The sequence below is a fragment of the Panthera pardus genome, unplaced genomic scaffold (genome assembly GCF_024362965.1).
Source record: "Panthera pardus isolate Hobbes unplaced genomic scaffold, ASM2436296v1 HiC_scaffold_8, whole genome shotgun sequence".
Taxonomy (NCBI): domain Eukaryota; kingdom Metazoa; phylum Chordata; class Mammalia; order Carnivora; family Felidae; genus Panthera; species Panthera pardus.
Genome location: NW_026527013.1, coordinates 7,975,591 through 7,990,194, shown reverse-complemented (window position 1 = coordinate 7,990,194; position 14,604 = coordinate 7,975,591). Strand labels below are relative to the sequence as shown.

The following is a 14,604-nucleotide window of genomic DNA, read 5'->3' as shown; positions in this document are numbered from 1 at the left end:
CTTAGCAAAGATACCTGCAAACAAGTACTTAATAAACATTTGATATTGTTGTTAATCTGGTGTTGGCCAAAGCGTTTCTACTCAACACGTCCTTGAGACGGGAGATGTGTAACCACACTGTGAAAGGTTGTGTAATATTTTTCTTTCTCATTTGATTTCTCAAGACTTGTGCGTGGCATCTCCCCTTTTCCAGATAATTCCATACTCCATACTCGTGTGTTGAGATCTGCTTTTGATAACAGCTTGCATACTAAATTTGCATTATAGTTGTAAGGCTGGCGGGGGGGGGGGGGGGGGGAGCAGGTAATATTGAAATCAGCAGTGAAATGTCTCTGTTAGCCACTGCTGTCGTCTCTCTGAAGGCAACTAATGTCATCTGGTTTCCTCTTTCTGCTTCCGGAGACCCTTCGTCCAGATACAAGGAAATCTGTACACATACTATGCTTTGGCATCTTTTGGAAAAATCGTAACGTCGAGTGCCTGGCTGGCTCGATAGATAGAATATGTGACTCTCAATCTCAGGGTTGTGAGTTCAAGCCCCACGATAGGTGTGGAGCCTACTTAAAAAACATTTTTTTTTAATGTTTCTTTCTTTTTAAAAAAATTTTTTTTTATGTTTGTTTATTTTTGAGAGAGAGGGAGACACAGAATCCAAAGCAGGCTCCAGGCTCTGAGCTGTCAGCACAGAACCCAATGCGGACTCAAACTCACGAACCGTGAGATCATGACCTGGGCTGAAATCAGATGCTTAACTGACTGAGCCACCCAGGTGCCCCTATCGATTCACTTCTTCTTGTTCTTCTTTTTTTTTTAAATGTTTATTTATTTTTGAAAGAGAGAGCGCGCGCATGAGTGGGGGAGGGGCAGAGAGAGAGGGAGACCCAGAATCCGAAGCAGGCTCCAGGCTCTGAGCCGTCAGCACAGAGCCCGACGCGGGGCTCGAACCCACGAACCGCGAGATCATGACCTGAGCCAAAGTTGGATGCTTTACCAACTGAGTCACCCAGGCAACCCCTCCAAAAAAAATGCTACTACTATGCAGAACTCTTTTTTTTCCCCTACCTGCTAGAGGTCTTCGGGAAGGTTCCACATACCCAGGCCTACAGGATTTCCTTGTTCTAGTTTATGGCTGTGTTGTGGCTCATCATTGAAATGTTAGCATTTGTTCCCTTCTGGGGGTCATTGGTCACTTCTGATCCTTGCAGTAGTAGTAGCCACCTGCTCCATCGCCTTACCCAGGTTCAAGGGTATCTGTAGCAAAATTCTCAATGGGAATAGCTGCTTGCAGGACCGAGCCTGGTAGTGGGCCACCTGGTAAAAGACGTTGCCACTAGAATATATTTTGATATTTGATAGGGCAGTCGCTTTCCAAAATTATCTTGCTTATTCTTGTGTGGCTACTTATTTAAAAAAAAAAAAAAAAAAGTTGGGTGCCTGGGCGGCTCGGTCAGTTAAGTGTCCGACTTCGACTCAAGTCACGATCGCACGGTTTGTGGGTTCGAGCCCCGCGTCGGGCTCTGTGCTGACGGCTCGGAGCCTGGAACCTGCTTCGGATTCTGTGTCTCCCTCTCTCTCTGCCCCCACCCCCCACTCATGTTCTGTCTCTCTCTGTCTCAAATAAAAATATTTAAAAAAAATTTTTTTAAGTTGTATTATGGACAGTTTAAAGCACATGCAAAATAGGGAAGAATAAGGTAACAAACAAACCTGAACTTAAGCGCCAACATGAGCAGTTTCCAGTATCCACTGCCGAACATGTTTGAGCTCTACCCCCATCCGTTTCCCTGCCACTGGAGAATTTTGCAGCAAATCCCAGACATCATTTTCCCTGTAAAAACTTCCATACGTATCTTGAAAAGATCGAACCACAAACAATAACTGCAATCATTATCACACCTAAAAAGTTTAACGATAATTCTTCAATATCATTGTGTAGCCTGTGAGTATTTAGATTACAATTTTTTTTAACGTGTATTCATTTTTGAGAGAGAGAGAGAGACAGAGTGCAAGCCAAGAAGGGGCAGAGAGAGAGGGAGACACAGAATCTGAAGCAGGCTCCAGGCTCTGAACTGTCAGCACAGAGCCCGCCGTGGGGCTTGAACTCATGAACTGTGAGATCATGACCCGAGCCGAAGTTGGACACAACCGACTGAGCCACCCAGGTGCCCCCCTAATTGTTTCTTAAATATTTACTGGCTCAAATAAAAGTGCAAACAAGGCCCACATACCGCACTGGATTGAGGGCAGCTTCCTTTAAGTTCTGGGTTCCTTTTTTTGCCCCTTGCAACATATTTGAGGGGCGCCTGTGTGGCTCAGTTGGTTAAATGTCTGACTTCGGCTTAGGTCATGATCTCAGGGTTTGTGGATTCGAGCTCTGCTTTGGGCGCTGTGCTGACAGCTCAGGGCCTGGAACCTGCTTCAGATTCTGTGTGTATCTCTCTCCACCCCCCTCCCCACTCTTGCTCTCTCTCTCTCTCTCTCTCTCTCTCTCAAAAATAAATAATAATTTAAAAAAACATTAAAAACTTAAAAAAACTGGATTGTTCGTCCTGTAGGCTTAATAGAAGTCTGATGTCACCCTTGTGTAGTTTAATATGTTCCTCTGTTCTCCCTTTGACCAACCAATGCCCAGGCTCAATTTCCATTTCTTTCTTTCTTTTTTTTTTTTTTTTTTATTTTTCAAAAAAAGTTATGTTTAGTATTTATTTTTGAGAGAGAGAGAGACAGAGACAGAGCACGAGCCAGGGAGGGGCAGAGAGAGAGGGAGACGCAGAATCTGAACCAGGCTCCAGGCTCCAAGCTGCCAGCACAGAGCCCCATGTGGGGCTTGAACTCACAAACCGTGAGATCATACCCTGAGCCAAAGTCGGATGCTTTGGCCATCCAGGCGCCTCTCAATTTCCATTTCCTGGCAAGACTTCCACAGGGGGCATTGTGCCCTCTCGACAGGAGGAACTCAAAACCAGCTTGTCCCTCCTTTTGTGACTTAAGCAGCCACTCAGATCCATCAAGGATCCAGTCTTTATTTTCCAACGTTTTTTTTTCTGAAAAATCGCACACACCTAGAAGTCAGAAGAATAACACAGTGATTACCCCTAGGATCCACAATTACCTAGATTGCTAGATATTACTTGGCCACCCTGTATCTATCTATCCATTCCTGCCATCCATCAACCCATCTCATGATTTAGACACAAATCAAAATAAGTAGATGTGTCATCACCAGCACAATGTACAGCACTTTTTCATCTTCCCAAACTGTCCCCATTAAACACTGATGCCACATCCCGCTCCCCCTCGGCCCCTGGCGGCCACCACACTCTACTTTCTCCACTAGTTGCCTATTCTAGGGACCTCATATCTAAGTGCACTATGTGTCCTTTTGGTCCCGGCTTGGTTCACTTGGCCTAATGTTTTCAAGGCTCATCCATGTTGTAACGTGTCTGATGGGTTCTTCTTTTCCTTTTAGGGCTGAATAATATTTCACCGTATTTATACATCATGTTTCGTTCACCCCTTCGTCTGCTCGTGGACACTTAGGTGGTTTCTGTCTTTTGTGAATGATGCTGCTGTGAACCTTGGTGTCCACATATCTGTTTGAGTCCCTTTTGGATACATACCTAGGAGTGGAATTGCGGCATTGTATAATTCTATGTTTGTTTGTTTTATAATGCTACGTCTTTTTCCACATGTTTATTTAGTTGAGAGAGAGGGAGAAACAGAGACAGAGAAACAGAGACACAGAGAGAGAGAGAGAGCATGAGCAGGGGAGGGGCAGAGAGAGAGGGAGACACAGAATCCAAAGCAGGCTCCAGGCTCTGAGCCGTCAGCCCAGAGCCCGACACGGGGCTCGAACTCACGGACCGCGAGATCGTGACCTGAGCCAAAGTCAGACGCTTAACCCACTGAGCCACCCAGGCACCGCTTATAATGCTACATTTAACTTTTTGAGGAGCGGCCTGCTTTCCACAGTGGCTGCCCCATTTTACATTCCCACCAGCCATGTATGAGGATTCTAGCTCCTTCACATCCTTGTTAACACTTACTGCTTTCTATGGGTTATTTTCTTTTTCCTACAGTAGCCATCCTAATAGGTGTGAAGTGCTTTCTCATTCTGGTTTTTTTTTTTTTAATGTTTGTTTATTTTTGAGAGAGACAGAGACAGAGTACAAGTGGGGGAGGGGCAGAGAGAGAGAGGGAGACACAGAATCCGAAGCAGGCTCCAGGCTCTGAGCTGTTAGCACAGAGCCCGATGCGGGGCTCGAACTCATGAATAGTGAGATCATGACCTGAGCCGAAATCAGACACTTAACCGACCAACCGACCAACCGAGACACCCTGGCGCCTCACTTTCATTCTGGTTTTGATTTGCATTTCCCTAATGGCTAGGGAGCTTGGGCATCTTTTTATATGTTTAGGGACCATTTATATCGCCTCTTTGAAGAAATGCCTAGGGGCGCCTGGGCGGCTCAGGCAGTTGAGCCAGACTCTTGATTCTGACTCAGGTCATGTTCCCAGGGTCATGGGATCCAGCCCTGCACCAGGCTCCATGCTGGGCTTGCAGCCTACTTAAGGTCCTCTCTCTCCCTCTGCCTCTCTCCCCCACTTGTGCTCGCTCTCTCTCTCTCCAATTTGTTTTTTTAAGGTTTATTTATTTATTTTGAGAGAGAGAGAGAGAGAGAGAGAGAATCTCAAGCAGGCTCAGGGGCACCGTCAGAGTGGAGCCTGATATGGGGCTCGAACCCATGAACTGTGAGATCATGACCTGAGCCGAAACCAAGAGTCAGATGCTCAACCAAGCCATCCAAGCACCGTATCTCTAAAATTAAAAAAAAAAAAAAAAAAAAAAAAAAAAAAAAAAAAAAAATTAAAAGAAATGTCTATTCAAGTGCTCTGCCCATTTTTAATTGCTTTTTTGTTGTTGTTGAGTTATTCTCTTTTATTCCCCCCCCCCGCCCCCAAGAATACTGACCTCTCAGGTGAAGGTCTTTAGACCCTGCCTAGTAGTGTCTGCATTGTCCTCTTTAAATGTTGCATTGAAATCCCACCTTGTCACCTCAAGGAGAGTGTCTGGAGATCCCCTGTTAATTTCCTCTATAACTTCCAGGAATTTCTGTAATCTGGGTATCATCCCTTTTCGGATACACAGGTTTCTCACGCCATACAAAAGTAAAGCGTTCCCATGAAACCTTTTGTGAGCCAAAATGGCTTAAAGAGAGGAAATACTGCTCATTAATTTATACAGGAAAAAAATTGTTAGCGTTCCCAGACCTGAAGAATAACCTCTCTTCGTTTTTTCTGAGACCTTAGGGCACATCCTACTAACGGATGCACAAAGTAAATCAAGATAAAGTACGGATGCTCAGAGACACAGGTCAGAGCCCCGGGGGCTGGGGGCTGAGATGCTGCGCGTAATCCCCGGGACGGGGCTTGGCGGTGTCCCTCTCCCTGCCTCTGCGACGTCCACTGCAAAACCAATGCCGAGTACTATTTTCGCTTTTCATCTTTTCTCATAAAAGGGCAAATCGTTTTCAGATTTCTTTCGGTTCCACAAAAACAGGTACTAACGCAGGTCTTTCGTAAACGTGAAGTGGCGTAACGGAACTTCAGAAAAGTGGGCGATACCAGTATTATTTACAAATACTTTTGATTTTGGTTTTAGGGGATCTCGCGGGACTTTGTGGGAAACGGACTGGGGGGAGACCCGACTGGAGGGGGAAGGTGCTTCGGCTGAGAGAGGAGGGGGCGTGGCCTCAGGACGGGGAGAGGGCATGGGAGCTGGGTGCCGTCAAGGACCCCGGCCAGGTCCCTCTCTGGAGCTTCGGAGGCGCGAGAGGAAGGTCAGAAGCTGGGGAGACGGAGTAGATGGAAGTCTTAGGGTCCACCTGACCCCCAGTCCCTTCTCTTGGGTGGAGAAACCGGCTGCCCGGAGGGGTGGGCGGGGGGGCAGAGGACAGGGGTGAGGACCAGTTACAAGTAGCATCCTCAACAGATGGAGGCTCCAGACTCGGCTGTACCCCAAACACCCGGCCTCAGCATGACCCACGGGGAAGGGGGGGGTCCTCGAAGATCTTCAGAGGTAAAGGGCCCCCCCAGTAGCCACTCAGTCAACACACAGCCAGTCACAAGGGCCCAATACATGTAGGCTCTGTTCATTTTCACATCTTCCCTCATCTCAGGGGTCCCTCAACTGTCACCCCCAAATCTCTTATTCGCCCCCACAAGGAATGTTGAGATCTCCCACTGCGCTTTTAGACCCTGCCTAGAAGTCCCCCCCACTGTCAGCTTGAAATCCCACCTTATCACCTCAAGGACAATGTCTGTCAGGAGATCCCGTGTTAACTTCCTCTCTGGGAACAGGACACCCCCCTTCACCCAAGTTCATCAGGAAGGAGGTGTCTTCCTTGTGCTGAGAACAAAGGAAGCCGACTGCGTTAGCATTTCCTGTCAGTGCATTTAGAGGCCAGCGATGTGAAGTCAGGTCTGCCCCTTCCACGACCCAGCAGCACCCTCCACGTCGTCGCTAGGTCCCCCACTCTGGACCCTCTGGGCCACAGAACATCCCCTCTGCCCTTCCCCAGGTCGGGGCAAAGAGCAGCCCCTGGACTTCTGTAATTGTAACCACTGTGGCTGTGCTTCCGTCCCCCGGGGTGCCCCGCCTGCTCCCCACTGCCTTGCACCTCATTAAGGCAACTTCCTCCTGCAGGCTGGCCACGATGTCACCTTCGGGGCTGCTGTGGGGGGCCTGCAGGACCACACTTATCTCCCTGCTCCTGGTCTGCTGTCTGCTGCCCCCAGGTGAGGCAAGTCAGCCTGGGGAGGGCTGGAGTTGGGGGATCAGGGGAGGGTGGGGGAATGGAGAGAGCAAAGCTTTCCACATCCTGCTGCCCTGGCTGCCGCAACACTTCCTTAAACTCCCACCTGACAGGGGGCTCATCACTGGCCTCAATAGAAAGTTATGGTTTCCTTAACTCAGGCTTCAGGGCTCTCCTGCCTGTGACTTGTCTCCTGACCCAACACACACACACACAGACAGACAGACAGACACACACACACACACACACACACAGTCCCTCCCTGGACCTCTGTCTCTCCTTTTCCCTCTGCCAGGATCACTTCCCTTTCACTCAGATAACCAGTTCTTACTTTCCCTTCTGATTTGTCCCCTCCTCCAGGAAGCTTTCCCTGACATGCTTCCTCCTACAGTCTGGATCAGGGGCTCCCCTAGCCTGCCTCGGAGGCTTCCCCAGTTCCTGATCAATCATCCGTCTTCCCCACCGGACTGAAGTACCATGAAGGTACTTCATGATGGTGAATGTGAAAAGGTGGGGCCTGCAGAAGGGTAGATTGAGGCACTGGAACAAGCAGCAGTGTCCCTCTGTTCCCACAGGTGCCCAGGGGCAGAAGTTCCCACTGAGGGTGGAGCCCCAGAACCCCGTGCTGCCTGCAGGAGGGTCCTTCTTGGTAAACTGCAGCACGGATTGCCCCAATCCCAAACTCATCACCCTGGAGACATCCCTACCCAAGAAGCCAGTGGGCAATGGCCTGGGCTGGGCAGCCTTCCAGCTCAGCAGTGTGACCAGTGACAGCCAGGTCCTCTGCTCCGGCTTCTGCGATGGCTTCCAGATGACGGCCTCCTCTGACATCACAGTATACCGTGAGTGATTGTGCCTTGGAGGTGGCACTGGCCTTGGGCAGTAGTGGGGGTACATGGCCAGTGGTGCGGGGGAGCAGGGAACCCTGAATCTCCAGAAAGGAACGAGGGCTCTGACCCAGAGCTTGGACTTGAATGTGTGTGTGTGTGTGTGTGTGTGTGTGTGTGTGTGTGAGAGAGAGAGACAGACAGACAGACAGACGGACAGACGGACAGAGACAGAGACAGAGAGTTACATCTCAACCATATGCCAGGGCAGCAGCTGTGAAATCAACTTGCGTCCCAACAAGGATTCTTAAATGATACCTCATGTCTTTTATGTATTACTTTTATTTTCACGGCAGTTAATCATTCATGCATGTGGTTCCAAAATCCAAAAGTATAAAAAGGTGTGTGTTAAACCTCCATTGCCTTGTGCTGGCTGCGAGTGGTCACTGTTTTAAGTGTGGACACTAGGGGTTCATTCAGTCTTTAAGAAGTCTCCCAGGTGGGGGAGGTACACTTAGGAGCCCCATTTCACAGATGAGGAATTTAAGCCTCAACGGGGTAAAGTTGCTTGTCAGGGTTCATAGCCTGGAGAAGTGGGTAGTCTGGCCCTCGAGCCCTTGTTCCTAACAGATGAGTCTTCCTTCCCAGACCCCACTGTTACCAGTTTCTTTCTCTCTCTTTTTTTTAATGTTTATTTATTTATTTTGAGAGAGAGCGAGAACCAGTGGGGAGGGGGCAGAGAGAGGGAGGACACATGAAGCAGGCTCCAGGCTCTGAGCTGTCAGCACAGAGCCCAATACGGGGCTCAAACTCATGAATCGCGTGAGATCGTGACCTGAGCTGAAGTCGGATGCTTAATCGACTGGGCCACCCGGGAGTCCCCTGTTTCTTATGGTTCCTGCCAGAATCCCTCTGCACTTAAAAGAATACAGTAGACGAGAAAATAGAGTACGGACACTCATGGAACCTACCGTTTTGTGAAGCTTTCCTAGATACGCGTAGTGTGTGCGTGTGACCATGTGTAGGCTCCTGCTGTGGGCCAGTATCCGTTTTGTGTACCTGCGTGCGTGTCTGTGAGCGTATGTATGTGTGTCATCATCTCTGTGTGTCTGTGTGAGTGCACACGCGTGTCTGTGTGTGTGTCTCTGAGTGTGAATGTGAATGTACAGGTCTGTGTACGTCAGTATCCACACCTGTGTGTATATCTGTGTAAGCGTGTTTTCTATGTCAAAGTGTGTGTCCGTGTGTGAGTGGCCGTGGATGTCTGTGTCAGTACATGTCGGCGCATTCATATCTTTGTGTCCGCATTTCTGTAGAGGGCGTACATTTGTGTGTGTTTCAGATGCCTCTGTCCAGGGCTCTGCGGGAGCCTGTAGGCCCTGGCTCACCGGAGCCGACTGTACTCACCTTTTCCCAGCCCTGTGTCGCATTGGGTAGCTTAAAAGCGGCCATCGAGGCAGTGTTTACACTGTAGAAATTGGCGTATGCTCCATGCTGCGGCTAGCCCACCGCACCCCAACCCCGAGTTCCCGAGCATTCCTGGCATTTGCTGGCCTGTCATCATCTCTGACCAGTGGTGCCCCAGTGGGGGCCTCTTTGTTAAATATTCTAAAATCGTAAATAAAGGTTTCTCCTACTGTCCAAAAGTAAAGCATTTCTATGAAACTTTTTATAAGTCAAAATGATAGAAAGTGAAAAACCAATTAATTTATATTGAAAGAATGTTGAGCATTCCCAGACCCCAAAAATAACCTCTCCTAGGCTTTTTTTTTTTTTTTAGCTTATTACTTTATTTTGAGAGAGAGCGCATGCTCCCAGAGGAGGGGCAGAGAGAGACAGAGAGGGAGAGAGAGGATCTCAAGCAGGCTCCATGCTGTAAGTGCGGGGCTTGAACTCAACAAACCATGAGATCATGACCTGAGCCAAAATCAAGACTCCGACGCTTAACTGACTGAGCCACCCAGGCGCCCCTCCTAGTCTTTCCTGAGACCTTAGGACACATCCTGCTAACAGATGCACAAAATAAATGGAGATAAAGCACTGATGCTCACAGACACAGATCAGAGCCCTGGGGACTTGCGGCTGAGATGCTGAGTGTAATCCCGGGAAGGGAGCCTGGTGGCACCACCCTCCCCGTGCAGGGTGCCTGCTCTCTGTATAACTGCTCTCTGTATAGCTGCATGCTATTTTCGTTTTTTGCCATTTTTTTAAATTTTATTTTTTATTTTTTAAAATTTACATCCAAGTTAGTTAGCATAGAGTGCAACAATGACTTCGGGAGTAGATTCCTCAGCGCCCCTTACCCATTTAGCCCACCCACCCTCCCACAACCCCTCCAGTCACCCTCAGTTTGTTCTCCATATTTATGAGTCTCTTCTGTTTTGTCCCCCTCCCGGTTTTTATATTATTTTTGTTTCCTTTCCCTTATGTTCATCTGTTTTGTCTTGTCTCTTAAAGTCCTCATAGGAGTGAAGTCATATGATATTTGTCTTTCTCTGACTGACTAATTTCACTTAGCATAATACCCTCCAGTTCCATCCACGTAGTTGCAAATGGCAAGATTTTATTCTTTTTGATTGCCAAGTAATACTCCATTGTGTGTGTGTGTGTGTGTGTGTGTGTGTGTGTGTGCGTGTGTGTGTCTCACATCTTTATCCATTCATCCATCGATGGCCATTCGGGCTCTTTCCATACGTTGGCTATTGTTGATAGTGCTGCTATAAACATGGGGGTGCATGTGCCCCTTCAAAACAGCACACCTGTATCCGGTGGATAAATGCCTAGTAGTGCAATTGCTGGGTCATAGGATAGTTCTATTTTTAGTTTTTTGAGGAGCCTCCAGACTGTTTTCCAGAGTGGCTGCACCAGCTTGCATTCCCAGCCATTTTTCTTAAAAGCGGAAATACTCCAGATTTCTTTCCGTTCGTACTAACGCACGTCTTTCATAAAAGTGAAATGGTGTCATGGAACTTTTGAAAAGCTATACTTCCCTGTAGTAAGATGTGAAATATTTTTCATGGCAGCCAGTGCACGGGCCTCTGTGATAGCTGAGATCCGGGCTCAAATCGTTGAGGGTATGAGATGTTTCCCGAAGGAGGCCCAGGGTTCGGTACTTGTGCCTCAGAGGGACACTGCGGTTGCGGCGGGGAGAGGACCCAGCCTGGGAGTGTTGAGTCCCTCGTGACTGTGTCAGAGCATCCTGAGAGGCTGCCCTGGTAAGAGCCTGGAGAGCCTCAGATGGATTGGGGGGCGGGGGGGGGGGGCGGCTGGGCCAGGCTCTGGGAGAGGCCAAGGCCAGAATCCAGGCCAGAAGCTGGGAGTAGCCATGGGAGTCCCTAGATGTGACATCAAGGAGGCAGGTGACTGGGCACCTGGCTCAGTCGGTTAAGCGTCTGGACTTCAGCTCAGGTCATGATCTCATGGTTCAGTACATGAGTCGAACCCTGCACTGGGCTGTCTGCTGTCAGCTTTGGACTCTCCATCTGCCCCCCACTTCAAAAATCAATAAACATTATAAAAAAAAAAAGGAGGCAGGTGAATACACGGGTCTGGAGTTGGGAGTCTCACCTTCTAAACCCAGCCGGGCCCCTTTCTGGCTATGTGTCCTTGGATAGGCCATCTCACCTTCGCCTCTCTGGGCCTCAGTTTCTCCATCTGTAAAGGAGAAGAATAATAGAGAAGATTTCACTTGGTTGCCTGTGAATGAAGGTGGATGGCATTTGGAATAGGAGGGGCGGCTGGGTGGCTCAGTCAGTTAAGTGTTGGCTCTTGACTTGGGCTCAGGTCATGATCTCACAGTCTGGGAGTTCAAGCCCCACAGCACGCTCTGTGCTGACTGCACGCAAAGCCTGCTTGAGGGTTCTCTCTCTCTCTCCCTCTCTCTCTCTGCCCCTCCCCCGCTCATGTGCTCTGTTCTCTGTCAAAATAAATAAACTTAAATTTTTTTTAAATTGGAAAGTCTAAGGAAAACTCTAAATAAACAGGAACTTTTATGAGTACTAATAATGTTGTATGTGGTCATAAGTTGGTCCCCTTCCTTCCTTCTTTTTTTTTTCCCTTCCCTTAACTGTGAATTTCTCCGGAACAGAAAATCTGACTTTATTTCAGTGCCTGGCAAGGTGTCCCACGAAACAGGAAATAATAATCATGATGCTAAATGACAATAGCAAACACTTCTGCAGGCACATACTAAGTAAGCTCTCCAGGTTTATTCAAAATTTCAATTCTGCACTGGGGCACCCTCAGCCCCCTCTCTGCTCTCTGGGGTGGGAGTTGCAGGGCTGGCTGCTAAGTGCAATTCTCCCCCACCCCCAACCCTACCCCAGGGTTCCCGGAGCGCGTGGAGTTGGCCCCCCTGCCCCGCTGGCAGCCCGTGGGCGAAAACCTCACCCTGCGCTGCCAGGTGGCCGGCGGGGCGCCCCGGACCAACCTCACGGTGGTGCTGCTCCGCGGGGAGGAGGAGCTGAGCCGGCAGCCGGCCGTCGGGGAGCCCGCCGAGGCCACGGTCACGGTGCTGGCGGGCAGAGACGACCACCTCGCCAATTTCTCGTGCCGCACGGAACTGGACTTGCGGTCCCGAGGGCTGGGTCTGTTCCAGAACAGCTCGGCCCCCAGGCAGCTCCGAACTTTCGGTGAGGGAAGGGACTGCGGACGGTGGGTTATGAGCTAAGCCAGAGTAGAAGCGCCCTGGCCGGGAGGGTTTGGAAAACGGAGTGGACTGGACCTCAACGGGTTCTGGGAAGGCATGCCCTTGGCTACTGGACCGTGCACAGCTTCCGTTGGGAGACTCGCGGCCGCGGTAGCCTACGAGAAGGCTCTGTGGGTGTATTCTGGGTAGGGGGTGAGCCAGGCCGCAAGGTATTCTGGGAAAGGACCGTGGTTGGGGGCACTGAACGAGTCATGGGGTAAGGGGAGACCCTTTCACGGTTCTGGGAGACCTCCCCCTGCTCACGCCTGCCCTTCTCCGCAGCCCTGCCCGTGACCCCCCCACACCTCGTTGTCCCCCGGCTCTTGGAGGTGGGAACGACGTGGTCCGTGAACTGCACCTTGGACCGGCTGTTCCCGGCCTCCGAGGCCCAAGTCCAACTGGCGCTGGGGAACCAGATGCTGAATCCTGCTGTCGAGAGCCATGGGGATACGATCACGGCCACAGCTACAGTCACAGCGAGCGCGGAGCAGGAGGGCGCTCGGGAGATTGTCTGCAACCTGACATTGGGGAGCGACAGCCGGGAGGCCCGGGAGAACTTGACCATCTACAGTAAGAGGGGGCGGAGCCAAGACGGCTCGACAGGCGGGACAAGGGGCGCGGCCTCGGTAGCCGAGTGGCGCCGCACAGATGACGAAGACTAGACTGGAGAGGTGGGGCCTGAGTCTCCAGAGTGGGAGGGGTTGTAGTGTGGGCGGGGTCTAAGTAACTAAGGGTATAGCCCAAGTGTCCCAAGTTGGATGGGGGCGGGGGGGGGGGTGGGTAGGCGCTGGGGACCCGCAGAGTGGCAGAAAGGCATGGCCTGATACCTCGAGACGAAACAGGTGTTATGGAGGGCGGGGATCCGATGTGAGGTGGGTGGTCAGTAAACTCCAGGGCAAGGCCCCGCTTTTAGGCTTCTGGGGGCCCATCCTAAACCTGAGTGAGTCCAGCGCCTCCGAGGGGACCGAAGTGACTGTGACTTGCGCGGCCGGAGCCCGAGTCCAGGTTACGTTGGAGGGAGTTCCGGCTGCGGCCCCTGGCCAGCCTGCCCAGCTTCAGCTAATCGCCACCGAGAGGGATGACAGGCGCAACTTCTCCTGCAATGCCACGCTCGAGGTGGACAGGGAGATCTTACACAGGAACAGGAGCGTCCAGTTGCGTGTTCTGTGTGAGTAGGTCACTCTGACCTTTAAACCCTTGCTCCCCTTGTTTGGTGGGAAGACATTACTCTTCCTTGCCACGCTGTGACTCCAGTATGTCTAATCATTTGACCGTTTCATAGACGGTCCCAAGATTGACCAAGCCAAATGTCCCCAGCGCTTGACGTGGAAAGACAGAACCACCAATGTCCTGCGGTGCCAGGCCCAGGGCAATCCGGACCCCGAGTTGCACTGTTTTCAGGAAGGCTCCTGGAATGAGGTGCCCGTCGGGATTCCATTTACCGTCATGTTAAACTATAGTGGTACCTACTCCTGCCGGGCGGTCAGCTCTCGAGGCACATACACTGTGACCGTGGTGATGAACGTTCAGGGTGAGCCAAAACGGGGTTTCGGATCCAGATGGGCAACCCACGCGGGGAGAGTGCGTGTGTTTATACTCCTTGCTTCTCTGCATAGGTCGGAATGCCCATGCTGTCACCATCGTCATGGTGGTGTTAGTGACCCTGGGGTTGGTGACTACCACTGCGGCCTTAGTGTACGTCTTCGGGTTGCAGAAGAGGAGTGACATTTACCAAGTGAACCAGGGGAGCACTTGGTTGCCCCTGACGTCTAGGAAGCCCGAGGAGGCTGTGGGGGAGGGGCCGTCCTGAGCTTCGAACCTGGGGGATGCTGGACCAGCGACGATAGGGGTTTGGCTGTATCCCGGGTTCCACACCAATAAAGCCCTGAAAATCCGGAGTCTGTTGCTTGATTCCACTTGCGCTAAGGAGCTCACCCACTGTGCTTTGCGTCCTTTGAGTGACTTTTTTTTTAATCTTTTTTTTTTTTTTAACATTTATATATTTTTGAGAGACAGAGAGAGACAGAGCGTGAATAGGGGAGGAGCAGAGAGGGAGACAACAGAATCGGAAGCAGGCTCCAGGCTCCGAGCTGTCAGCACAGAGCCTGACATGGGGCTCGAACTCACAAACTGCAAATTGCAAGATCATGACCTAGGCCGAAGTCGGATGCTCAACCGACTAAGCCATGCAGGCACCCCAAATTTCTTTTAATTTTTTACATTTATTTTTGAGACAGAGAGAGACAGAGCATGAACAGGGGAGGGGCAGAGAGAG

General features: G+C 50.6%; 1 protein-coding gene across 1 annotated transcript; it reads left to right on the top strand.

The window, feature by feature from the left end:
- The first annotated feature begins 6,439 nt into the window (after positions 1 to 6,439).
- On the top strand, positions 6,440 to 14,227 carry ICAM3 (intercellular adhesion molecule 3). Its single transcript, XM_019427756.2, has 8 exons — positions 6,440 to 6,581; positions 6,707 to 6,798; positions 7,391 to 7,657; positions 11,968 to 12,273; positions 12,612 to 12,899; positions 13,243 to 13,497; positions 13,612 to 13,860; positions 13,946 to 14,227. The coding sequence occupies exons 2-8, from the start codon at positions 6,717 to 6,719 to the stop codon at positions 14,137 to 14,139; spliced, it is 1,641 nt and encodes a 546-aa protein (XP_019283301.2). The 5' UTR covers positions 6,440 to 6,581; positions 6,707 to 6,716; the 3' UTR covers positions 14,140 to 14,227.
- Positions 14,228 to 14,604: the final 377 nt, after the last annotated feature.

Bases quoted from the DNA above. Each gene is read 5' to 3' on its own strand.
- ICAM3 (XM_019427756.2), top strand. From the start codon at position 6,717: ATGTCACCTTCGGGGCTGCTGTGGGGGGCCTGCAGGACCACACTTATC. The intron at 6,799-7,390 runs GTGAGGCAAGTC...CTGTTCCCACAG, and splicing joins CTGCTGTCTGCTGCCCCCAG to GTGCCCAGGGGCAGAAGTTC. The intron at 13,861-13,945 runs GTGAGCCAAAAC...TTCTCTGCATAG, and splicing joins CGTGGTGATGAACGTTCAGG to GTCGGAATGCCCATGCTGTC.